A 27569-nucleotide genomic window follows, 5' to 3' on the forward strand; every position below is an offset into this window, starting at 1 on the left:
CAAACTATAACATTCTCTGCGTTTAAAGACAAGGGGAATAACTCTTGGTGGCCCGTACAACTGTCCATCCTCAACTACCTCAAACTTTTACTTGTGCCATCAGGTCCCTTCATTCCTACTGTCATCCTCCCAACCTGGCTGTCAGGAGCCTCCTCCACTCATGTTTCTCCAGCCTAATAAGTGACTCCAAGAATCTCGTTAAAAGAAAGAACAAACTTGACTGAGTCCAGGTCTCCGCAGATAACGCACTGCAGTCTGCTAGTACTTGTAGGCCCTCCCCCTGCCTCCTTTCCTCGGCTTCACTGCCCACGTGGACTTTTGGTGCTGATCGTTTTCGTGGATATTTAGAACTTGGTCTACCTGAATTCATAAGCAAATGCCTCGTGACCACAACATGAGATACCTCTTGGGAACAGAAGTGGGTAAAGAAGATTGGGTAAAAGGCTGCTAAAAAGCAATCTCAGTGCCGGGGAGCAGTAGGGAGTGGCGGGGACTCTGCGCTGGACAGCACCTGCCTCATCTAAAGGGGGACCTGCTCTCAGTTTCTTCTGCTTCCTATCATTCAGGTCTGCAGCTCAGTGTTGCTAGAACTTCTAGTTTTTAAAAGAAGCCAGAGGTTCATATTTTCAAATGAGAGAGCTCCATTTTTTTTTTTTTTTAGCATTGGTTTAATTTTTAACTTTTTTATTTCTGAAGATTTTAGTTATAGTCAAAAGTGGACAGTAATTTCATGAACTCTCATATACCCACCACCCAACTTTTTATTTCCTTGGTGCCTTCACCTACCCCTCCCCCGACAGTTATTTTGAAGTAAAGTCCAGATATCATGTTATTTCACCTGTGAACCGCATTACCATCATCACACACCCCATGCCCATCCAAAATAAACAAAAATGGTAAATTCCTTAATGTCTTTAAAATCCAGAGACTGTTCCCATTTCCTCTACTATCCTAAAAATGAAGGTTTTGTTTCTTCAGTTTGTTGTAATTGGAATTCAGACATGGTCTGAATATTGTGTTTGGCTGGTAGCTCTTAAAATTCTTTTAAGCTATAGGTATTCCCTCCATCCTTTTTTTCTCTTCTTGCAATTTACTTGTTGGAATAAATTTGTTTTGTCCTGTAGAATTTTCCACCTTGTGAATTAGCCTGCTTGTATCCCTGTAGTGTTGCTTAATAATGTTCTTTCCCTCTGTGTTTCCTATAAAGCTGCGGAGAGGCTTAATCGGATGCAGGTTCGGGTTTTCTGGCGGGGATTTTATAAATAGTGGCATGAGCGCTCATCAGGAGCGCACAGTGTCTGCTCGTCTCTTGTGTGCTGACCATCGCCTGTGTCCTTTACTTCATAGGTGCTGGTAACAGTTCAAAACGCTGTATTCCTTCCCCCCTCCACATGTATTTTGGGCCAAAGCCATGAGCCATCAGTTGGAGAATTCAACTGATCTGTTAAAGTTCAGGCTGGAACCCTGCCCATGTCTGGAACATTCTGTGATGCATTTTTTAAAAATTTAATTTAATTTAATTTTATTGGCTGTGTTGGGTCTTTTTTTTTTTTTTTTTTTTTTTTTTTTGCTGTGCACAGGCTTTCTTTTTAGTTGTGGTGAGTGGGGGCCACTCTTTGTTGTGGTGCGCGGGCTCCTCACTGCCGTGGCTTCTCTTGTTGCGGAGCACGGGCTCTAGGCCCGTGGGCTTCAGTAGTTGTAGCACATGGGCTCAGTAGCTGTGACTCACAGGCTCTAAAGCGCAGCCTCAGTAGTTGTGGCACACGGGCTTAGTTGCTCCGCGGCATGTGGGATCTTCCTGGAGCACGGATTGAACCCGTGTCCCCTGCATTGGCAGGCGGGTTCTCAACCACTGCACCACCTAGGAAACCGTCTGTGATTCATTTTTAAGTAACTGACTCCCAGTGAGCCTGTCCTGATACAGGGAAATGATCTTGCCAAATCTACCGTTCCATTTTCTAGTATCATGTGCCTACTTATAGTGAATACAAAAAGGAGCATTTCTTTCATCAGGCTGGGTGAAGAGCATCCTAATGAGAAGCATCTTTTGCTTGGATCAAACGTCACAGTGTCCTCCCCTCAGGCAAACAAGTCAAATACCCAGTAACTATGTATTCTACCTTTTAAAATGCAAGGTAGGCATGTCTGTTAGGACTTTTGACTTTGCATGGCCTCCAAAAATTTTTTGTGGTGGACTTGAGGAGAAAGGATTTTAACAATCGTACAGCTAGTTAGGTCCTATTTTCCATAATGTTATCTTTGGCTGTTGTTTAGTCATTAGGCAGAGTGAGGGGAAATGGATTGTGGGTGTTTAGAGAAACATAATTGCAGGATGATGAGTAAGGATAGTGGGGAGTACTGTATAGCAGTTAGAGCTCCATGACTGAGTACAGTTGATCCAACTGTCTAACTGTGTAGCTTTGTGAAATTTACTTCACCTCTCTAGTCTGAGTGTTCTTCTGTCTTTAATAGCACCTCATAAAGAGTTGTTAAGAATTAGAGGCTTGATGTATTTACCAATTCTGAAGAGCTTAATCCGTGCATCTTTTTTAGGCAGCAAGGATTTCTTTGTTGTCTTTTAAAGAGAGTATGTTTTCAATTTTTTTTTAATGCCCAGTATTTAAAAAATGAAAAAGTAAAAAGGAAGATGATAAAAATCAGCATAATCCTATTTTACGCTATTTGAAAGGAGTGTAGTTTTATAATAGTGTGTTATATGCTTTTTCTTCACAGCTTCTCTGGAGAAATCAGGTCCATATGTTGAGTACTGAGCCAGACATCTTAATGTGCAGAATGCACATCTTTAATCTTGGCTTCAGGTGTAAGAGTTAGATGTTCACGTGGATAAACTGTACCTGAACAATGTTTTTAATGAATTAGAGATGCATTTGGCAGTAGCAGGCCTGTTTCTGTGTGTGGAATGTCCATATTTCTACGTAAATATCTACAGTATTATAAACAGTTCAAAGATGATATCTACTTCGTTGTTTATGCTTCTGCCTCTCTCTCTCTCAGTTTGTGGACTCTCATCACTGCTTCCTGTGTCCTTTGACCCAACCCTTAACTGTACTTTTAGCCTTTTTCCAGACAAAGTCAAGCATAGAGTGGCTTGATGGATTTTAGAACACATATTTGTTGACCATGTTGGGGAATGAGGATATTTCCTTGTTTAGCATATTCTTTTCCAATCAGTAGACTCTGATTGAAGTCTTAAATGGGGCTGGGTGGTTCTGACAATTAGTGGGAAGAGAGAATGCATTGAGGCACATCACCTGCTGGCATGATTTTCCCCAGAAAATGCTGACCGTAGTTAGGTCAGGACAAGACCAGTAGGTAAGAATAAGGGTCATGGTGTGTCCTACATAAGAAATACTATTCCTCTATGGAAAGCCCTGGAGCAAAGCTGAGATAAAAACCCCAGTCTTCTGTGATGGGCCTCTGCCACTGACTGTCTTTGATTGTCTGTTTTCAGGGTATATGCTATGTACAATTCAGTAAAGGGATCCTGCTCTGAGCCGGTTAGCTTCACCACCCACAGCTGTGCACCCGAGTGTCCCTTCCCACCTAAGCTGGCACACAGGAGCAAAAGTTCACTAACCTTGCAGTGGAAGGTGGGTAGCGCAAAGTGTCGGGAATATTCTGAAGTCTGTAGCCGTTTGAAACATTTATTTAACAGTATTCCAGTTTGCTGATGGTGTTTCATTTGCTGCATGGTGACTATGTGAAAAAAATTACTGTGATATCAAAAGTTGCCATCTCTATAAAAATTGGGCAAAAGAGTGGGAGAGGGAACTGTAAAATCAAGTTTTAGCTTTCTTTGCAGGGGAATCTCTTAGGGTCATGAGCAATACTTTATGTGCTATAAACAGTTAAGATACCTAAATGTCATCACTTTCTAATAGTTTAATTCATTTCAACAGACATTTGAGGACTTGAGTAAAAAGTTTTTGTGAAGAAAGATTTAGAGATAAAGTGGGCTTATGGGTCCGTTGTCTTCTTTCAGTGGTTACTCTGAAATGTCTAATGTTTAAAACTGCCTAGAATGTTTAGTGTTCTAAACCACATTAAGGTTTCGTTAATTTTTACTAATTAGGCCTTAGATCAGTTAGGATTACTAATTATTTTTTTAACATCTGAGTTATGTAGTATTCATGAAATACAACTTTTTGGCTACAAATAGCTCTTGCCAAAGAGAGGTCCTTAAAGTGTATCATTAGCTTCTCAGTCACAGTTGTATGTTTGTAAGAAAATAGTAGGTTATGTTATCTATCTCTATAGTAGTTATTTCTATATGTTTATACTTTAAAATATAGTTCAAAATATAAAATTTAGAGAGGTAGAGATAATAAAGATTTATGGTGTTGGGGGAGAACACTAATGTGCAAATAAGATGACTAAGGGGATTCCTTACTGGTGAAGAAATACTTGTCCTTTTGTTCTTAGACCGGAGGGTCAAATTTATCTTGGGAGCTAATAAAGGCAGTTGAGAGTAGTGGTTAGTAACAAAGCACGGGCTTCTGTAGACCCCTCTCGTTGCCAGTGGCCAGCATTGAGTGTGTTATTTGAACAAAGGCAAAGTTGTAGAATCTGAACTATTTTATTTTCCTTCCTGGCTTCCAGGGATAATCCAGGTCAGTGATTCCCCACCTTTTCAGAGTTTTAACACCCAACTGGTCATCATTGTTTAAGTCCTTGGAGTGTATACATCCATTTTAAAATGTGTTCTATATTTACACATATACATATGTAAATATATCTTAAGGAAAGAATTAAAATCCATTTTGTTTGGAAAGTATAAGTAATCTTTAAGTATTACCAGAGGGACCCTAGGGTCTTATAAATCTAAAGTTGGGAATCACTGATACATAACTCTGCTCAAAACCTGGATGAAATTCAGGTCTCAGGCAGTCCAACAACTTCATGGAAAAGGTTTCTTACTAGGAGGAAAATGTTTCACATTTTCTTTCTCCCTTTATTTAACTGTAAATCAGAAGCATATTATTGTTCCGTTCAGTTATGTGCAAACTTGAAAGTTCTGGGTTCAGTTCAGTTTTCACGTCCCTAGAACAGATCTCCTGATCACAGTGCTCCAACTGGGGGCACAAGGACAGGGGGACCATGCTCTGACTGCCTATCTGTCCTTGAAGCCACCAAGACACTGAGAGAGCTCAGGGCCCTCTAATGTCATCTCATTAGTCTGCACCAGGAGGTAGGGAAACACAAACACCAGGGTCTGTGTCTCCACCCTCTAGGAATCAGAGACTCAGTGGTGGGGCAGGATATCACAAAGGAATATATATGAGCATCATAAATGTAGTTCTTACCTTAGAAAGAGTTCTCAGCTAAAACCTTGATTCTGTCCATTATTTAGAACTTTAAATGTATCCCTATCCTATCTCCCAAATTGAGCCCACAAAAGCCTTGAAATTACAGTTTAGTAGAACATACAGCACTCACCTGTAATTAGGGTTTGGGTCTCCAAGATTATATGACTCAGAATAAAGAAGAAGGAAGGAAGAAAAGGCGAGGGTGAAGAGTTTCTTTATTAATTAACTAGTATTCACTGAGCCCTCGATGATGTTTTATTATTAACAATAATAGTGCAATAGCTACTGTTTACTGACTGCTTCCTATAAGACCAGGGCAGTTTAGTAAGTGATCTACATATATTCTCCCAATTCCTTATCACACCCATGCATTCTTGGAATAAGAAACTGAGCACTGATATTAAGCAACTTATATCAGACCACATGTGACAAACAGGCGAGCTGGGCTTCATTGTAGCTCTGGTGACCTGGCTGCCTTTTGCTGGGGGCAGGTTGCCACAGTCTGGGGGGCCCTGGTTCTCAACTGGGAAGAGCCAGGCCCAGGTGTACTTGTGCTTGGGAGACGTGGTCTTACTACCTTAGTGCTGTGAGGGGCCCCACTGTAGCACCCCTTCTGGCAGGTCTGACCTTACAAAGCACTCTTTTCTCCATAGTTCTTTACTCCTCTTCCCATCATCCAAAGCCTCTTTTCCCAGTAAAGCAGGTCTCAGTATGCTTTTAGGAGGAAAGCAGATGATGAAACTTCTTTTTGCTAATATGCTGAGGGCTAATTGCCCCTGGTAACCCATCCATGAGATCCCAGTTTTTCTCATTTTTTTTTTAAAAAAAGGGCAACCTTGATGCCACAGAGGCCTTTCTAATCTTAAGCTCTTAAAACAAAACAAAACAAAAACTGTATGGAGGAAGTTACAAAAAAACAGACTCTGGACTCTTGAAACCTAAGTGGGTCAGCTTTATCCTGTCAGGCCCCAAGCATTGCCTCTGTTACCCCGTTGTCACTTTTCTCCTCTACCCTTGAACTTAATGTGCCTCTTAAACTTTTTATCCCCAGAGGAAGTAGGGCACATGTGGGTATAAAGGTAGAAGTGGTGGGGGAGGTAGGCTTGGCTGTTTGTGGTGTATAATTTATTAATAGTGGGGGCTCTCTCTACTACTTGATTTGTATTAAAATTGGTTTGTGATAATGTTTGACCAAGGAAATGCAGGAGGTATCCAAGGTGATCCCCCCGCGGGGAGAGTACAGGACTAGCATGGACATTGTATTTGAACCAAGTGGAGAGTGCATTACTTTTGTCTGTGAACAACTTTCTCTAATCTCATTTGTTTATTTTTTTAGGCACCAGTTGACAACGGTTCAAAAATCACCAACTACCTTTTAGAATGGGATGAGGTAATCATATTCTTATGTTCATTCATTTAAAACACCTTTTAAAAATGAAATTGCTGAACAAATGCCATTTTATTCTTTTTTGAAGATATGCTAGATGCATGGAAAAAACAATGTAAATAGAGAAAAATGTAAACCAATAGTTATTGACTGTGGACAATGAAGATGGACTATAGATGAAGTCTGTGAATATATAATATATATAAATGAAGATGAAGTATAGTGAATTGTGCATTAAAATATATATATTTACTTGGCTTATTTGCAAGAAATGCTACTGAAAGAAAAGACAGGGTCTTATCTATTTTGGATACCCTAGTATCTGCCCAGGCATTCATGAGTGTTAAGAATTGACTTCTTTGTTATCTTGACTGCCCCGGGCCAGCCTGCATAGATGGTTTCCATAAGGTGAACCACACTGCAGGCTGGGAAGCCTAGTTTGTTTCTTTGTTTTGAGTGCTGTGTGTGGAAGCTGCACTGTTGCTCTCTGTGGGAGCGGGGGGAGGGGGGTGGGTTGGACAGCACCTGGAGGTCTTACTTAACCCACCTGCGATCGCCCTACCAGCTAGACCATCCTAGAATGGGTGCCGCCTTTGTTGTTTCTGTCACCAGAGGCCTTGGATTGTATCCATGGTGAAGTCTTCTTACCCTCAGGGCCACTCTCTGCTGAATGGTGACCCAGTGCTTTTCTGGCCTCACTAACACTGCACAGAATCTCAGTCAGGAACACTGGATGCAGGAATCTTCTGTTTCTAAAAAGCAACAATACTGTTCTCGTAGATCTTAGTCCTGTTCGTTCGTTTACCTGTGTTTTATTGTCTTTCTGTGATTGAGCAAACAGACTAAGGACTTTAAGAATAGGAAATGTGGAATTTGGGGAGCAATGCAAGTTAACTAGTCTTGGTGACTTAAATTTAGGGGCATTGAAAGATTCAGAACACAGGCGTAGGCAAGAAGTCACTTGTCAAGTATGGAAAAAATATTTTAACCAAATGTAAAACGAAAACGGATGAAATTCTTATGATGAAATTTTGATGTGGAAAGGGGGTTGTTTATCACTTTTTGCAGAAGCATATTTTCCCATCTGGGTTGCATCTGAACAGCTAGAGTTCCAAGTTACCAAAGACAATGATCTATTGTTCTTAGGATCCTTGTGAATAGTTCCTATGTACAGACTGGTGAAATCTCAGACTTAACCAGTATATTTTACAGCTTAGGTGGATTTCATTTTAAGGCAGCTTGATTGGAATGTGAAACCACCCCCTATGGCCCTTGTGGTTGAGGTTTTATATCAAGATAGAGTTTACCAGTAAAGAGGAGGCTTTTCCCCTCTCACATATCTTCTCAGAGCACTGAGGGGGGGGAGATGCAGGCTGTCTTTTTTGCTGCTTCTGAGCCTTGGACCATGGCTTCATAAGTTAAGTAAGGTCAGGGAAGTTGAGCGCTTAAATGGGAAACCTCCAAGAAAAACCCAGGTGCTGCAGGAAATGGTAACAGTGACTCAGTTGTTGGCCACCTTCCCTTTGAATTTGACTTGAAAGTGTCCTGGCATAACGCTGGGAGGAAACATGCTACAGCCTCGGATGAAATGGAGAAGCTCTATCTGATGACCATTTATAATCAGTAGGACCCACTATAGGCTAGTGACCACAAAATGTGAAGTTGTTTATTTTGGGCCTTCTCCTGCCTTTCCCCTCCTTGTTCTCCTTCTGTCTTGTCCTTGCTTCCATCCTAATCTATCTTCCCCTTTCCTCTTTATAGTCCCTCCCACCTTCTAATTCCTCTGGTGAGCTTTCCTGGAGATTCCAGGCTAATTGACTATAAGCCTTTTGCCAACACAGGAACCCTTTTATATCCTGCGGATTAATATTCTTCAAGGAAGAAACTCAAATGTACAAACAGAGAACAACATCTGACCTGCAGGAAGTGTGAGCACGTGGGGCTCTGGCTCTCCCTCCAAAACCTTCCGCTGATGGTTTCTGAGCCAGGTGCACCTGGTACAGGTCTCTTTCCAGACCAAGCCCTGGTGGAGTATGGTGGGGCAAGAGAATTGGGAGGGGGGTTCGGCTGGAGTCATTCCACCCATACCCAACCCTCTCCAAAGCCAGAGCTCGCCTCTCCCAGCATACACCCATGGCCTCTCTGGCACCCAGGGAGCTGTAGAAACAAGCTGAAAGGGCAAAAAGGTAGTAGGGTGCACAAAGGAGCACATCACTGCCTGGGAGGGAAGCAGGTATTGTTCAGTCTTGGAGAAGCTTTTGTTCAGGAGTCATATCCCACCGTGTTTCTGCTGTGGGGCACCTGGTCTAAGAATCAGAGCTTGAGGTGAGGTGACCCCATCCGCGTACATGCCACCACGAATGTTTCGATGTCCCCATATTTTTATTATATCAACACTGGCTAGAGTTCCCAGAATACTTTATTAGTTTGCTCAATTATTAATCCCCATTCCAAAAAAATTAGTGTAACATTCTGAAGATGTTGGTAAACTAAGAGCACAGAGCCTCAAGTCCTCCTGTCAAGTTTCTAGAAAAAGAACTTGCTAAAGGAAAGAGCAGCAGCGGAGAGGCCAGTGAGTACCTGGCCTTTATTTCTGCTACTACTTGGAATGCTGTGCTTGGGAAAAGCCACCTTAAAATCAATAGCTAACTTCCTGCTGGTCTCTGAAGGCAGGTGTGGCCCTAATAGGGAACAGAAAACAGAACCGTGAAGCACAGGGGGAGACTGATACATCCTCTCTCCTAAACTCATTGTCGATAATGTCACATCACTGTTCACAGACTTCACTTGGAAATTACTCACTAATAGTTCTGCAGGAGGGTTGGATGCCTACTTTTCCCCGTGAATAATTGTGCCCAGACACTCCCTTCATTTTTCCATCACTGGAGGAAGTAACTGTGACTGAGAGATGGTAATGAGCAGCTAAAAATAGAACACGTGGGTGTCACTGACTTTTCAGCTATAGCCATCAGTTTCAGTTTTCCCCTGAAACAGATCAGTTTTCATTGCTTGGAATGGTGTGGCCTTTCCTGGCCACGCCCCTTTGTTAGGTGACTCAGATGTGTTGTAGTGTGAGTTCTACTCTTAGATATTGTTTTAATTTGTGCTCTACAGAAACTAGGTAGGTGCTATTAGCAGCTAGTTCCTCAGCACAAACGCAGGTCTCCTAAGATCTCACTGGGAACAGGTGGCATGGATTCGTGTTGATGTGTTCAGTGACATGGTGTTCACCCAAAGAGAACTGGATTGTTTCTGCTTTGTCTCTAATTCGTGACACAAATAATTTAACCCCCAAGTCTCAGCTTCTCCACTTGAAAAATAGCATCTGTTATCTCATAGGTCAGTTAAGATTGAAATGAGATAACTTGGGCAATGAGAGATTCTGTGTAGTAATTATTTTATATCACCTAAGCACATTAACAGTAAGATCTGGGGTAGGAGAAGTCAACAATTATAGAAGGATTGTATGAAAGGAATATGACATTTTTCTGTCAGGAACTTATACAGGAGCCCTGAGGTTAATAGCTCTGGTTTGAACTAAATAAAAACGGATGTCAATGCTATATATAGATGTTAATTTGCCATTAGCTTTGCTTCCAGACATGACATGTTGGGAATATATGAAAAAAACAGAAAAATACTTCATGGGAATGTGACTAGAGGGGTTCCCAAGAATCTCCCTCACATGTGACTCAGCTAGCCCCAAAAGGAATGTCATATCTGGCTTTCCTGGTGACTAATGAGTGAACACAGCTGTAAAACACAGTAGACGGAGAATGAAATAAATACTGCAGAAATCAAGGGGAGTATACTTGAAACCTAACAGAAAAGGCCAGCAGCAGGTAGAGCCCAGAGCCTCCGGGGAACCATTAGTTAGCCGGGCTGGGCTCAGCAGCCCCACTGCAGAACCCTAGAGCAGGCGGCAGGCCCCAGGCTGTCGCTCCGTGGACGTCTAGTTCGGGAGCAGCCAACCTAGCTCATAGAGGGATTGTAGGAGGCCCTGTAGGATAGGCCCTGTAGGAGGTGCTTGGCTCCCATTTTTGTTTGTTTGTTAATATTTATTTTTATTTGGTTGCACCAGGTCTTCGTTTTGGCAGGTGGGCTCCTTAGTTGTGGCATGCATGTGGGAGCTAGTTCCCTGACCAGGGATAGAACCCTGGACCCCCTGCATTGGGAGCTCAGAGTCCTGACCACGGTGCCACCAGGGAAGTCCCTGGTTCCTGGTCTATTAATCAGATTCCTGTTTAACTTAGGTGTTGGTTAGTATTGATAATCTTTCAAAAGGCTTCTTGGCACGAGGGAACTTGCACGTGGGTTTTCTGGTGAGACAGCAGCGCTTCCTGGAGAAACCGTAGCATGGGCAAGCAGAGCAGATGAGGAGAGCCTTGCCGGGAGTGCAGCTGATGCTGTCTCTGAGGAGCCCTGCCGCCCGAGGCTGCACAGCCTGTTGCTCCAGTGGAGAAGAGCGGGAAGGCCAGCGTCCTCTCCCCAGCCCATGGCTGATGCCTGGCCAAAAGTTGGGGGAAGGTGCCACCTGCCCGGGCCCACGAGCTCTTCTGCTCATTCTTGGGGAGTGCGCTCTTAGAGGTTGGAGAGTGGGGTCCCAGGTTCATTTGTCATTTGTCCATCAAAAACCATCTTTTACATCAGGGCCAAATCAATGACCTGTCAGAATAACAGTGCTTTGCCACATCATAGCTCTTTACCGCCATGACAAAGGGTGGTTTCTGAGAGCTGGGGATAGCTTCCTCTGCTATAGCTCCCGTGGAAGGAAACTGAGTAAGAAAGGATTTAATAAGTCAGAGAAGTCCATAGGTATCAAAGACAGAGCTGAGTTAAAAGGCCCTCTCTTTTAGGGACCCCAGACATCTGCATACTGGAAGCAGATTCTCTGTGCTTTTTACCATTTGTCACATGTACAGGAGCAGGGGTGGTTATGTGTTAGGGCAGCAGACTTTGTGGGGAGTTTCCAGCTGAGGCTGTATGTGCATCTTGGTCCTTGGCACCTAATTTGTCAACTCATTTGTCCTGCTTGCTGGTTGCCAGCTAGAGAATGGCCGCCTTGGGCCTTGGCTAGGTGGGTGAACGGAGCCCATCCATCTCTTGGTTCACCCCTTGTATAGGTAACCTGTTCTAAAATCACCCCCTCACACCTCCTTTCCTTTCCCTTCACTGGGACAGTCTCAACACATTGATCTTACCAGAGCACTCGACATCAGGTGAACCTCTGTATTTGAAGGGATATACAGGAACATTATGTTTGTTTCAAACCAGAGGATCATCCCTGGCTATTTCAGGTAGCCAAACCTCTTCCACTAATGTGAAAAACTAGTGTGGGAGGGGTTAGAATGGATACAGTATTTATTTAGTAACATGTAGCCACAAACTACTCTACCCCCTTTTCTTGCCTTTGAAAATTCCTCTGTGCCAGAGTGGTCAGTAAAATGAAAGCGGCATCACTGAAGGGAGAGTGAGGTTTGGCACAAAGAACTTCGGAATCCACCCAGATGTGGAGTGTCCCCACCTCCCTGTTATGAGCCCCTTCTTATATATGGCTATGCTGGACACATACATGCTTTTATTTCTCAAGCCAACATTTATCTTTGATGTTGCCTGGGGTCAGCCAACGCTGGAACAACTTCTAAATATAGATGTACTAGCAGACTAAATCTTCGAACCTGGCAGCCGTTCAGTTGGCCAGTGCAGCCTAATTTTTTATTTGATTTATCGTTGATGTTTCTGACAGGTTGAACTATGCTGTTACAGAGAGTGCCCAGCCCAGAGTCTCTCAGCCCGTGTCTGCATCCAGCAGCCATGGGCCACGAGCACATGACAACGGACAACCAAATGCATGTTATTTATTTAGCAGGCAGTTATCAAACCTGGGAAGAGCAGCTTGGGAAGGCAGCAGGCATGGCTGTGAAAGGACCTGTAAGAGAAGGAGGTCAATACAGCAAGAAAACATCAGGAAGACTACAAGTCACATGACCACAGGTTGCTGGTTCACCATGGAGTCAAGCATCCTTGTGTTGGTTATTCACATTTTCTTGTGCCAGGAAGAGGAACAGGAAGTATCACTTCCAATCTATTAATTTGAAGGCAGTTGAAAATATCAGCCAGCTTCCTCTATCAGTACCAGTGCTGGAAATACCAGCTTCCGAGATTGTTAGTGCAGTCCAGGGGAACTGGAAATGTTAGCCAGAGCAACCACAGGATTACTCCTGGCAGGAGAATACTGTGGCCCGAATTGGAGCATGTGTGAGTTGTATGTATAGAATTAGCCACGGATGTGTTAAGCTCCTTAGCAGGAAACGAACCCATTTTAAGGATTCACCTTCCCAAGTACTGAGGACAGCTTTATGAAGATACGAAGTTAATGAAGGAAAACAGATTTGAAAAAAATGTTTTTGTTTGTTTTCAGTTTTAGAAATTAACAACTACTTTTAAACATATTTTAACTTTAAAAATTAGTTGCATGTTACAAGGGGAGAGCAAAAATGCTTTTTGATACTGATGAAAGTTTAAATATTTAAAAAAAATTAGTTGCATGTTATGAAATAAATCAAATACTTTTTTTTCCCCTTCCTCCCCACCCCCCCAACCCCGTGTCCTCCAGTCCATTCTCTTCATCTGCATCCTTATTCTTGCCCTGTCACTGGGTTCTGTACAACTTTGGGGATGGCATGATTAAAAATCTTAATTCTCTAAGATGTCACTCTGTGAAATCCAGTAACTGCATTGTCCTTGATTCACAGTTTTGGTTGGTCTCTATCATCTAGGAATCTTGTTACATTTTTACCTTCTACAGAAACAACTTTTAAGATCTGTTCAGAGAGGCTTTACTTTGTTGGAAGCTTAGAGGGAAAAAGCATGTGCTAAGTGCATGTAGAAAATAGAAGCCTTTATCTGGGCACACGTTAAACATTGGTTTTACGAGTGTGCACACTTCTGCTCCCCTACCTCCTGGCTGTTGATAGTGCAGGAGGAATTTATAAAAGTTTACTGAAAAACTTCATATTATGAACATTTATGGACATCAAAATAGATGAGTATAGTGTTGCATAGCAAACTACCTCAAGACTTAATGCCTTAAAACAGTCACTTTCTTACCTCATGGACTCTGGGTTGGGAATTCAGACAAGGCACTGGAGACTTAGCTAGTCTGTGTTCCACAATTTCTGGACCTTCAGCTGGGAGGGCTCACTGGCTGGGGGCTGGGACCTTCCGGCGGGGTCCTCACTCACTAGTCTAGTGGTCATTGCTGGCTTGGGTGAGACCTCGTCTTGGGCTCCCTCGCAGCACGGCAGCATCGGGGGAGTCAGAAGTGCAAAAGTGAGCGTTCCAGGGCAAGGACAGAAACGTCATCCCCTTTTCAGACCTCGCCTTGGTAGTCACACAGCTTCATTGCCACTCCATCTGTCAGCTACAAGAGAGTCACGAAGCCACCCACATTCAAAGCAAAGAGCCATAGGGTTTGCTCCTCACTGGGTGGAGAATCAAAGGATGTTTGGACGTGTTTAAAATCGTCGCTATGTGATATAAGGTTCTCTTGATTCTCTTAATCCATTCATCTCTTTCCCAGTTTATCCTTGTGTAGCACATGCAGCTCTTTAGGTACTGTGCCCTAAGACTGTTACATAGACTGTTATGTACGGGGGTGTGGTCTTTGAAAGTACAGCATGACTCTTTTCCTGCCCCTGCTCTCCTCTGAGTGTTCTGGGAAGAGGGGAAGGAAGACAGACGTGCTCTAGAGGTTCAGTGGTACGATGGGACTCAGACCCAGTGGCCAGCTCTGCTCGCTAGCTGACAGGGCGTGACTCAGTGGCGTGCAAACCGGCCCTTCTCACTAAACAGATGGGAGAGATCACTGCCTGCTCCCTTAGTGATAAGGAGATGGAACCCATGAGGAAAACCACATTCCCGCCAATTAATGTCTCTGCCTCATTGTCGCACTTCACGTGGCCTCTTCCTTTGGGTGACTCTCTGGAGGTCAGCAAAGTGTTGCCTCCCCCTTTTTGGAGGGGATAATTAATATATTTATAGTCTTATTTAATAGCTAATTTAAAATTTTAAACTAGATTAGAGGGAAAAATAAGTAGAGGATAAAAGGGCACAAGATAAAAAGAAAATAGAGAATATATTCCTTAAAATATTTTAAACCTTTTATTTATAATGTATCCCTAAATGTCATTTTAAAGAATGAAATAATGTTTGAAAATATCTTTGTCCCTGAAGTTTATATTAACTCATCTTGTAAAATGTTTCCAAGGGTGAGTCACTGTCTGCTGCGTAGCCTTATGAGTTACATTTCACACACTCCCCCTCGCTGCCTTCTCTCACCCCTGCCTTTCCAAGATTGGGTCCTTTCACAGTCTGACAAAAAGTTGGCATTCTTCAGAATGTAGCGGGGAACTTTGTGGGACCTAAAAGAACATCTGGCCTCTGATTATTGTTAGCACTTATAACCAAATGTGTGACCCTTCTACAGGGAGTAAGGATGAGGATGAGGATGGAGCAGGGGCAGATGCGCGTGGAGTGTGTAGCTTTCTGAGTGTGGTAAGGCTGGGACTTGCCCCCGAAGATGGTGCGCTTTCCTGTGTGAATCTAGAACTGAAAAGAGGCACTTGTTCACCAAGGATCAGGTAAATGAGACATCCAGACTAGGCCCGGTGGACTCTGTGGTAGAAGAGTTGCAGTGGCATCAGGGAGCAGGCTGCCTGGAGGGATGGAGGTGAAGCGGATCCCTTGGGGTCTAGGATGTAGATAATATGCGGTGTTTTTTTGTTCAATGGTAAGAGAGGTGATAGAGGCAAAGCAGGGGAGCTCGGGGCTGGGAGAGGACTAATCTCATACATGCCATGTACATGATTCAGCTGCTGGCAAATCGAGCACTTTTTGAGCAGTTTTAACCAGAAGCAGAGGACAAGCACTCTGGACTCTGGGAGGAAAACAATTCCATTTGTCTCAAAGCCCAGGGTGGTGAGTGGGTGCTCTCAGGCTAGGTCTGGGTGTAGCTGAAAAAGAAAGCAACACGGGCCTGTAATGCTTTACTCCCCGCCGAAGTGGGCACCTTGAGGTCTATTAATACACAGTTGGTTTGTACTCCAAGATTTCTTCACGTTCTAGTAAAGATTAACCTTGTCCTTGAATGAACTCGGTGTGGGTGGTAGAAAAAAGCATTTGGGCATGCCCAGGATTTTGAAATGGAAACAACATAGGGAACCCTGAAAATCTGCCCTTTTTGGCTTATCTACACTGACAGTAGCAAGTGAGTCCAGAACACGCTGGGGCTTCGTATCCAGTGAGGTCAGTAGTCCAGTGGCTAGGTCAGCTCCAGGATGATCAAGGGTATGGGCTTCCAGCCTTCTCTCACCTCTTTCTCTAATTGGGGTGAGGTTTTCTTTCCTTCCCCAGGAGAACAGGAACTCAAGTGCTCATCTTCGGGAGGTTCTGATTCTGATTGCTCCTATGCTGCATGTCCGTGATCTCCCAGGATGCAGAATCAGGGCGCCACGGGGCATCCGTACCTCAGCTCTTGTACACCAGCCAACTCCTAGGCCTTTCGAACCCCCTCTATGTGACACCCCACAAGTGGCCTAGCAGCAGCAGCTGACCAGAACAAGGCTTCGGCTGCAGGAGTCCCCGATGCCGGTGTTTGACCAGATTATCGATGATAGCAGGCCTACAGAGTATCGAGAGGTTATCCATTCCCATTAAGACCATGTTTTAGTAGGAAACTTTGCACGAAGCTAACCTTAAATTACTAAAAACGAAGTTGTCTTTCCAGGTAAAGCTGTTATGTCTCAGTAATCCTGTGTACTTTAAATTCGATTTTATTAAAAGAGGGGACATGCCATAAATTAAAATATCTCAAATCATTTGGAGCTATGCTACCTATCACATATGGATGTTGTGATTTACCATTTGTAAAACTTCCCTGATAGTGGCTTGAATATATTTAACTTCTGATGAACAGTGACAAACATTCACATGATCACTCTTGTCTGTTTCTCTGAATCTTTTAATCTTCTAAAGCATCTTTCTTTTTTTTTAAACCCTATCCATTTTTGTCAACAAGAAGAGCTGGATAATATTTTATTTATAAATGCTGTTTGCAAAAACCTGGGATCACACTTGGTTTACAAACAGATTCTTCACATTGCCTGCACCTTTGAACATGTACTTCCTCTAATGCCTAAGCCTAAAGCCATCTGAGAGGCTGGCATGGTCTTTCACGGAAGATCAGGGTGATGCGGGAGCCATCCCACAGTGGAGCCCACGGCATTCTCGATGTTCACCTGCTAACCTCTCAGCAGCAGATTAGCTCTGCACTGCAGTGACTCTTGTGAATATTAATTTCTTTCTTCCCAGATATCCCTTTTATGTTAAACTCCATGTCATACATGAGTATTTTCCTTTACTCAAAAGCTTCTCATGTCTGAAATATTTTGTTAACCTACTTCCCCGCCCCCCTTTTTTTATTTTGTTTTATACTCAGTGACTTCTGAAAATTCACCAATAAGCTTTCCTTTTTTAACTCTGTGAAATAAATAGTTGTACTCCTACTCCTTCGGATTCTACAGATACTGTTTCTAAAACTTGATTCTAAAGTTCCAGCAACTCTGGGTCATTCTCTGTGTTCCTGAGGTCCATGCATATAGTAGTATATCTTGGAAGATATTAAGATGGAAAATCTGGTATGATTTATCTAAACAAGTTGGAATTTATTTAATAATTGTTCTTGATACTGAAGTAGAAAAAAAAATTTTTAATGTTGGCAATATAGGAAAACATCTTGAAGGTCACAGAATGCTTTTCTCCCAATTCTTTAGTAAGCCCCAGTTCTCTAGCCCCTTAAAATAAAAGTCTAGTTTCTATCATTGATGCCTCCTCACTTTTTTTTCTCATTTAAACCACAGTCTGGTTTTCACCATATTAAAGCAAATCAACCTAGTAAGGAACAGACTAACTTTTATTTACTGGCTGTAGTTCTAAGCACCAGAAATGGGCAAAGGAGACCAAACAAAGAAATAGGAAAAATGAGGCATTGAAGGGGAGCCAACACTGGGTTTGGAAGGGATGAGGCTTCCGTGGCAGCAGGATGTTCCTTTTCTTGCACTGTTTACTCTGAGCTCAGAAATAGAGGAGGAAAGAAGGTAGATCACGCTACTGCCTGAAATGGATACAGAACATACCAGGGCAGTGCAGCGCATAGAATGTAATCAGACACTGGATGTAATTATGCAAATGTATGCGTAAACAGTTTTTCTATGAATAAATTGTCTGCAGCAACCTTAACACTCAAGGTTAAAGTAAGCATGATTTGTCAGTCACAGAGTGACTTTGCTAAAGTAGCAACTGAAACACATTATGCTTTACTGCCCCCCCACCCCCGTTTTTGATAGTTGCACCTGAATGTACTTTGAATCCTTGATAAAATGAACTTTGGATCTTAGGCTTCTACGCTCTTCCTTGGAAAGGGCACCACTTTGCTTGGAGGGGAAGAATTGGGAAGAGATTGAGGATGAATGTGGCATGGCAGTTTTTCATCTGTTCAGCCTAGTGATGCTTCAAGCTAGTTGTATGTTTATTTTTAACTAAACTTCACCTGGAATGTTTTTTTCAGTAGTAAGCATTTGGAGGCCTGCTTAAAGGAAGGAAATGCTTAAATTTGCTTAGGAGAAAAATGTGCTTTTCTTTGTTTTTTACGTAATAAATTGAGAATTTCAAACATACTCCTGAAAGTGCTGGGCCCAGCCGTCTGATTAGAATGCTAAGATTTATCCAGTGTTAGCATGTGGTTTTCTTTTGCATAAACGTAAATAAAATACTGTGGATTATAGGTGTGAAATATTCTAGAAAACCACTGATATGAGTATTCCATGCCTCTGAGCGTGGCACAGGGTAGTTAAGTTTTGTTTTTGTCTTTGTTTTCTTACATCTATTAAGAGAACCCACTGGAGTGCTTTCTTTTTACTTCAAGAAATTTGAAGCATCATATAAGGCTAGGAATCCATTAAAAATATGTTTCCAGCCTCATAAGAAACTTAAGAATGGCTATAATACATATAGATGAATTCAACTGATGTTCCAAGTGCTTGACAGACATTCAGTTCAACTTTGCAAACCTTGGTAGAACTCCCAGATTGTCCGAAGCACTGCCTTGAGGAGACCAGATGTGGACGAGATGAGTCAGAGGCATGTGCCCAATATTTAGGGATGAGTCGGCAAGCAGCTCACCAGCTGGAATGTACATGTGTGGGCTTGGGGGCTGCTGCAGGGTGGGAGAGGAGAGGAGACCAGGGAGGACTTTCTGTGGCTTGCAGAGCTGCACAGACTGGTCCTCAGGTGCTGGGCCACCTGGGGGAGGCTGTGCAGTTCCAGAGCTAGCGATCCTGTGAGGCTGCAGACGTATGGGTCAGATCGGGCAGTTTAACCAAGTGAGGGAGAAGATCCGAGAAATTCTGATCCTTAACTTGAGCATCGCCTTGTGCCTGAAAGGGCCTTTTTTATTTTGTTGACCAAAGACTGCTTTAGAAATACCACAAGTACAGTGCATTACCTGTCTCAGTAACAGAATTTTCTGTAGTGCCTTTGTGTTAAGGATGGCGTTTCATTGTAGAGCACTTTCCTTCTCTTGGTTTTGTTCATCCAGACTAGGAAATTAAACAGTTATTCAAAATGCTCCTTCATTTTATTTATTTTTTTAAACTTATATGCATTGTTTCACTGTTTTCTTTTAGGGAAAAAGAAACAGTGGTTTCAGACAGTGCTTCTTTGGGAGCCAAAAGCACTGCAAGTTGACAAAGCTGTGTCCGGCAATGGGGTACACATTCAGGCTGGCTGCTCGGAATGACATTGGCACCAGGTACGGTGTTTCCTGGTCCTCATCCCTTTAAGCGTCTGTGTAGTGTTCCTGAGTCTTCCTCTCACGTTGCTGAAATGCTCGAGGTCGCCTGCTGCCTCCACTCTGAACCAGTTGGAGATTTTCCAAAAGGGAATCCTAATCAGAGGCTAGAAGACCTCCTCTGAGGTGATAAATGCCACCGTATGGCCTCTTGGCAGCCTTGCAGGCTGTAATGCAAAGGCCCACTAAGGGTCTCTGAGAATCAAGAGGAAGGTAACCACAGATTTTGAAAGGAAGCCTCTGGGGGCTTTATTTTTTTCAGATTGTGTGCCTTTTTCTTTCATCACTTCAGCAAGCTACTCATTCAGTTGCCTTTTTCAATTAAGTCTGAGTGTTTCCTGATACAAAGAAGCAGTTGCTGGGCCATCCATTGTTGTCAAGCCCCGGCAGATACTCACAGGACTGGAGAAAATCTGGGCTGGGTAGGACACACGGCTTGCCTCCAAGCTGCTAGAGAAAGGCGAGAACAGGTTTATGGGAAACATCAATGGATTAAAGGTGCTTTGAAAAGATCATATTTCAGTTGCACTTCCTGGGTAACTCTTGATTAAGGGAAAAATCTTTTTCTTTCATCACTGCTTGTTGAAAATCTTCTTAAAGGTTCAGCACATCATTGGTCCCAACCTTTTTTCCAGCCTAAAGAACTTTTTAAGATCACAAGATTTTCAACCCTCCTTCCCTACCCATGATAGCCATTGTATTTTTAGAGTCCATTGGTTGAACAGTCATAATGATAGCGGCTTCTACAGTTCAAGAATTTGTCAGTGAGCTAGAAGCATCCACAAGCTTTTGGGAAATAGCACCATATATATTGTAAAACATTTATTTTATCAGCAGACAGTTATTTGCATTCACATAGGTGTGAGGGCTCCTTGGTAGCTGTGGCTCATAGCTTGTCACCATCACACTGTGCTGTGCTTTCTGCTGGGTGCGTTTAGGGGGAAATAAATTTTTAAATATATCGTCCTGTAACATGGTATGCTTTGCTAGTTGCAGACCTGAGTGGGGCAGTGGCGGGATGAATTGAGGCAAACTGAAGTTGTGGTAGGGAGTATCACACAAAGGGTCCTTGCCTTCCTTTGCTCGATGGACCTGTTAGGCCTCAGACTTTCCCATCCAAGCAAGTTGTGCGACAGGTAGGCTTATCCCTGCTCTTTTGAAATGCCGAGACTCCTCCCGTGCTCCTAAACATGTCTCACCGGGTCTGTTTCTCTCCAGTGGGTATAGCCAAGAGGTGGTGTGCTACACGTTAGGAAACATTCCTCAGATGCCCTCTGCACCAAGACTTGTTCGAGCTGGGGTCACATGGGTCACACTGCAGTGGAATAAACCAGAAGGCTGTTCACCTGAAGAAGTAGTCACCTACACCTTGGAAATCCAGGAGGATGAAAATGTAAGTCTGGCACATTTTATACCCTTGTATGTGTTCTGTGAAGTCTGTTTTTTCATAACTTCAGGGTGCGCCAGTGAAACTAGATTCGCTACCTACATTTGAAACCAAACTCTTAATATCTACCACTGCAACCACCAGCAGAAACCTGTCCTTCCCATAGCCTTCCCCATCTCAGTAAATGGCATCCCCAGCCTTTCATTTGGGGAAGCCAGAAACCCCTGGGGTCATCCTTGACCTCATATATAATCAGTCAGCAAATCCTTTTAAATCTCCCTTCAGACGTTATCCAGAAATCTGACCGTTTCTCAGCATCTGCACAGCTACTGCCCTTTTCGAACCACCGTCACCTCACCCCTGGGTTATTGGAATGGCCTCTTAAGTATTTTCCCTACTTTCATCCTTACTGCACTACAGTCTGTTCTCCACACAAAGCCAGAGTGATCCTGTTAAATACAGATACGGTCATATCAGTACTCTGCTCAGAGCCCTTCCCATCTCAGTGCCTTCCCTTCTCTTCCAGAGGAGAAGCCAGTGCTCTTGCAGTGCCTTCCAGCTCCTCCACACTCAGGGTCTTCGTTCGTGCCCTTGTTCCTGCCACTGGAGTCTCACTGAACATAGCAGCCATGCCCTCCTGCAGCGCCTTTGCAGTTCCTGGGCCCTCTGGCTCGCATGCCCCTTCAGATATCTTTGAGTCACTTCCCTCATTTTCTTTAGGTCCCTTCTCACATGTCACCTCTTTGGAGGGCCCTTTCCTGACCACCCTGTAAAACAGCATTGTCCAAGAGAACTTTCTGTGATGATGGAAACGTTCTGTAAGATGAGATAGTGCCTAGCCACGTGTGGCCATCGAGCACTTGAAATGTGGCTGTGGGCCCAAGGAACTGAGTTTTTAATTGTACTTAATAAATTGGAAGAGCCACATGTGGCTGCCTTATTGAGCCTGCAGAGCTATAGGAAGCAATGCTTCCCAGCTCCACCACCCTGTCCTTTTACCCAGCTTTATTTTTCATCTCATAGCACTTAACACCACATAACATACTTCATATTTGTATGTAGGTTTTTTTTTTAATTGCTTTTTCCAGCTGTCATGTAAGTTTCTGATGGGCAAGACTGTCTGTTCTTGGGCAGCGCTAAACCCCTAGATCATGGGAGAGATGCATAGAAGGTGCTCTGAGATTGGATGGATGAATGAGTAGATGGATGGATGTGTGCATGACTGAGAGTATTATTGAATAAATTCTGTAGTCAGCTTTCAGTAGGATATTTATCCCGTTGAAGGGTTATATCTTCCCTATCCAAGCTCTCCTTTCCCACTTGGCCAGAAGAGGACACTGTGACAGAAACCCCAGCCAGTTTATTACATAGCACATTGCAGCTTGACAGTGAGGACCTACGTACAAGAGTCTTTTTTTCATGACAACATTGTTAATTTTTTTTAACTATGTACTGCTTCGTTAATTTGGTAGTTAAATTCTTTGTTTAAAATGTTTATTGAGTAACCAGAAAAAGTTTGCTCTGTGAGAAAAGTATATGGTGGCATCTATTCCAAAGCAAATTTACATTCTCTTAGAGAGCATTGTTCTCATTCAAATTAGTGTTAGTCTCACAATAAAAGTGCCCAGATCAGGACAAATTATGATGTGATAGAGTCAGATTTTTACCTAAAGCACTGTGGGATTCTGGCACTCTTGTTGCTGTAGCTGCCAGACTTCTGGCCCACTGGTAATGATGGAAGGAGGCAGTATAAAAATCCTGCATACAGGTATTTAATGCCCAGATTTTATGATACTGATGTTTCATGCTGGCTTTGCCTTTTCAGGATAACCTTTTCCACCCAAAATACACTGGAGAGGATTTAACCTGTACTGTGAAAAATCTCAAAAGAAGCACACAGTATAAATTCAGGGTAAGTCAGTCAGTTTGGTACCTGAACTGCTTAAAAATGAAGCTGTTTTATGTTTCACCCCTTTACCATTTTAAATTGACTGTACAGGTTAAAAACTTTTTAAGTTCGCTGGACTTTACACTTTTAAAGTAACATCTATAAAATACACACTGTACTTTAATTTTAAAACTCAGTTTTGAGAAAGAAACCTGTCTCTGTAATGTGCTATAATAAATTGCATCACAGCGTGGCCAGATGCCCTTACCCGGAAAGACCCAAACCAGGTGCCTAGTGCACCTGTCGCTCACCTGTACTTCACACCCTTCTATTCAGTTTCTTCTTTTAATCAGATTTTCCTTTTTTCCCATTGTCCTTTGCTCTTTTGCCCGTTTTCTTTTTCTCAGCCGTTTTTCCTTTTCTCACTATTATGCACCCCCCCTCCCCACTTAGGCTCTGCTTTGGTCGACATTGTGTCCTAGCAGAAGACAGCCTTGCAATCTCATTAGGAGAGAGGAAACAGCAGGCTGCCTTCTGTGCTGCCGCACTGGTTATTGACCCTAGCATAGCACTAATTTCTAGTGTGACAGTGCGTTTTGGAGAGATGTGGTTGTCTTCTGATTCTCACTTTCCTTCTCTTAATTTGTGAGCCAAATCATGTTATTTAACACGTAGTAGTCACTCAATAAATATATGTTAGATTATCCAATGGAATGTGTGACTATTAAAGGAAAATGATAGTTTTTGATATTTAAAAAAACCCTTCTTATTTGATGCTGGCTACGAGATCGTAGGAATACTGCTAGCACTTCTCCACAAGGTGGCATTGCCCTACTCCTAAATAAGTAAGGTTATTTTTATCTGCTTATCCCCCATATTTTCCTTCCATAAAACAATATGAACTGGGTGGTGACATACTGGTTTTGTCTTGTCTTCTTAACAGGGTAAAAATGTCTTTGGCTAAAACCTACCCTGTAGTTTTATTTTTAATTGTTAATAGCTACACTATACAGAAAATAAGTACTCCATTAAACACTTATAAATTAGTAGTTTGAGGTTGTGTGTGTGTGTGTGTGTGCGTGTGAGAGAGAGAGAGAGAATATGTATGTGTGTCTATCTGTGTGAGTTTATGGATACCTTGATCTTGCCATATCGAAAGTCACCACTGGTTTAAGACCTGATACCTAAAGCATATTAATGTTTTCCCGGTTGTGTTATAGCTCACTGCTTCTAATATGGAAGGGAAAAGCTGCCCAAGTGAAGTTTTGGTTTGTACGACGAGTCCTGACAGACCTGGACCTCCTACAAGACCCCTCATTAAAGGACCAATTACATCTCATGGTTTTAGTGTCAAATGGGGTATGTTTTGTTGCTGTTGCTGCTGCTGCTTTTTTGACAAATTGTTTTAAAAACTGATTAATTTCAGTAGTGACAAACCAATAAACAAACAAATCATATTATTTGAGGGAGTTTTACATGTTTGGAATATAAGTATGAGAAACATCCTGAGAATTCCACAAATTGGTAAAACTGACAGTTATGAGAGCATTTCATTTACTTTATGATTTTCCTATAAGACACTTTTTTCTCCTATAGTTTTAATATATTATTGATTTGAATGTGATAATCTCTGAATGTATATTTCATTCTTGTATAGCTTGCCCTTAAAAATGTAACAATATTTAATACAGAAGTTGATTTATAAAGTTAGTATTGAAAATAAATTTCAAAATTTAGGTAAGCATATTAAATTTCACAGAATGTTTAAGTTACAGTGAATTAGGAAGGCTTCAGTTTTTGTGGTTGTTTGCATGAAGTCAGAAGTCCTGGACTTCAGGAAATTTTCATACTGAAGTTCATCATATGGCATTTGTGGGGTTCTGGTAGGAGGATATCGTGGCTCACCTGCCACATGGATTATTTCTGTGAAATGAATGCCATTAGGATGTTGATAAACATTTGCAGTTGTGCGTGAAATTATTATGATGTGTATGATTAGCACTGATGTCGTATATAGTAACTACTTCACAGGCCAAAAAAAGTAGAAATCTAAAATAAGATTTTACCTGGCAGTCAAGTAATGTACAGGGAATTTAAAACATTATTAGATCATTATTGAAGACCAACCACTGAGACATATAACTGCTTCAAGTTACGTGGTAATTAGTCCCTGGAAGATGGATATGATTAAGAGAGACAAAAAGTCTAGGTGTGTTTTTTGCTAGATCTAAAGCTTTTTTCTCAGAATATCCTAGGGAACTTCCCCGGCGGTCCAGTAGTTAAGACTTCGGCTTCCATTGCAGAGAATGTGGGTTGGATCCCTGGTCAGAAGCTAAGATCCCACATGCCTTATGGCCAAAAAACGAAAACGTAAAACAGAAGCAATGTTGTAACAAATTCAATAAAGACTTAAAAATAAATAAAATTTAAAAATAAAAAGGATAGCCTAGGAAGTTCTTCAGTCAACGCTGAATATTTACTTTCGTTAGCCATATGCTATAATATTTAACTTTTTAATTATTGCTATAAATATATATTACTGAAGTTTGTGTACATTAATGGAGATAACAGGTGAAAGGAGAGGGACTTAGAGTTGCTAAATGTGTATGAGTAACCTGAGGGTATATCTAAAATATAGAGATGGCAATTGATAGTAGAGGCAAATTCTGTGTAGTCTTGCAAGAAAGGTATTTTCCTGCTCAGAAAAGAAGACTCTTGCAGGCACCGAGTTAGTGGTAGACAAATACCTAAGGTGCACAGGGCTGTGGTAACAAGCCAGAACCTCTTCCTCAGACTGCCTCTTTAGTACAGCTTCTTATTGATCCACAGCTCTGGTGTTATATTAGGTCCATCTGGGATATAAAGTTTGCTTAGTAAACTGTGATGGAACAGAGATTTGTTATATTCTGATGTTTTATTTATTTTGTCAGTAAGTTTTGCACCTCCCTTTCCTTTCCTCTCCATCTCTCAAAAGAATCTAGTCACTGATGATATAAGTGAAATAAAGAATAATAAAATAATTTAAAAAAAAGAAATACATGAATTTTTTGTCTTATATAAAAACCACCAAATATTGAAAAGCAGGCTTCAGAATTCTCAAAATAAATAAATGAACATAACTCTTAGAAAAATAAATTCATATCTTGAGTTTTGTTCATGTTTCTCTGAATAAATGCTAACTTTCTGACATTTCTAGCTCTACGAACTTTGCATAATCAGAAGGTTTTGTGGTGTTTCTGTTTGTTTTTCAAGAAAGGAGTTGAGTAAAATAGTATATTAATTATTGTGCCTTTTGGTTGAATCCAGAATTTGACAGTATAATGTTATATGATTCTATGTGTTCTAATAATATTTACCAACAAAAATCAATATGCTTTTATAACTAATAAGACATTTGCTTACTTTCCAGATCCTCCAAAGGACAATGGTGGTTCAGAAATACTCAAGTACTTGCTGGAGATTACTGATGGAAATTCTGAAGGTGAAGTTTGTAGAAATTATTTTATTCAACTCCCGTTTTCTAATAAGATAAACATCTGTATATTAATAGCAGGCAATCATTAATTCTGTTGATAGAGGTACTACAGTAAATAAGCCTTAATCACATATTGATAGTTTTTTCTTTCAAGCACAGCATCAGGGATCAGAGTCTGCTTAAAATGTACATTTTTATCATGTTTTTAAAATTTTCTGTCATTTCTATAAGCCAGAGGTCCTAATTAATAGAATAAATATGTTTTTCATCTCTCTTGGCACGCTTTCTCTAGAAATTGTTATAAGCAGAGAAAGTGTCAGAAGCACTCTGCTGGAAGGGTAAATTGGAGACAGCAAATGAGTTTGGTGCATAAAGGATGACAAAATATAGTACTGTTGTGGGCTACCGACAAGTGTCACACTTTATAACAAGTTCAGAAAATGTCTTCATTTTTATTGTGAATTCTGAGTCAGATTATTTATTACTAGTCACACTAGGTGAGTTAAAGTGGGACAGTGTTAGAGATCGGATTCCTCCTATAGTGCCTTTTAAAAAAATTCTTAGATCTTCTTTCTAATAAAATTTATTAGGCTTTAACAGAAAAAAGTATAGTCATCAGAACTTTAAAAATGACACCCATCTCACCACTCTAATAATCCCTGTAACTATTAAATTTTTTTAAAAAGTGATGCATATGGGCAAAAAGGAAAGCGTTAACAGCGTCATTTACAGACAAGCAATGCAGGTGTGTGGCTTTTTATTCTGTGCCACGATAGCCACCTGGAGTGTTTTGTTTTTCATGTCAGTCAGGCCCTATTTTAAGCTGAAAAACATGAAAATGCTTTGAGATGGGCACAGCTGTTGTTAACATAAAATCACATTCTATACTAAAAATCTCATGTAGAAGAGAAATCGTGTATGTGCAGTGACTCATTGTGAAAACCTAAATATATTTTGAATTTTTGTGGCTCTCTTGACCACTGTGACAGATCAAAAGTAGATGCCATTCTGTACTTAAAGTTAACAACTTTGCCAGCATGTGACATCAGTGATTAATTCAATCTCCTCAGTAGTCCTTGTTGCCAGTTGCGTTTTCATGGCAGGTTGTCCAATCGGTAATGGCAGGGTGACTGTCTTTAATATTCCCCCTTGTCATATGGCCCTAGTGCATGTGACTTCATTGTAAATCTGACCTCAT

General features: G+C 41.8%; 1 protein-coding gene across 9 annotated transcripts in view; it reads left to right on the forward strand.

Annotated features, from left to right (window-relative positions):
- The window catches only part of FNDC3B (fibronectin type III domain containing 3B), a 324758-nt gene that overhangs the window by 242380 nt on the left and 54809 nt on the right, over positions 1-27569 (forward strand). For 8 of the 9 annotated variants that reach the window (XM_057738341.1, XM_057738346.1, XM_057738342.1 and 5 more), the window contains exons 10-16: positions 3473-3611; positions 6664-6717; positions 19458-19582; positions 20840-21014; positions 22834-22920; positions 24117-24255; positions 26306-26377. In XM_057738341.1, coding sequence (XP_057594324.1) covers positions 3473-3611; positions 6664-6717; positions 19458-19582; positions 20840-21014; positions 22834-22920; positions 24117-24255; positions 26306-26377 — 791 coding nt within the window. The remainder of the gene's footprint in view (positions 1-3472; positions 3612-6663; positions 6718-19457; positions 19583-20839; positions 21015-22833; positions 22921-24116; positions 24256-26305; positions 26378-27569) is intronic. The other variant, XM_057738351.1, reaches the window with a different exon arrangement.

Source organism: Hippopotamus amphibius, chromosome 6, assembly GCF_030028045.1.
Source record: "Hippopotamus amphibius kiboko isolate mHipAmp2 chromosome 6, mHipAmp2.hap2, whole genome shotgun sequence".
NCBI classification, from domain to species: domain Eukaryota; kingdom Metazoa; phylum Chordata; class Mammalia; order Artiodactyla; family Hippopotamidae; genus Hippopotamus; species Hippopotamus amphibius.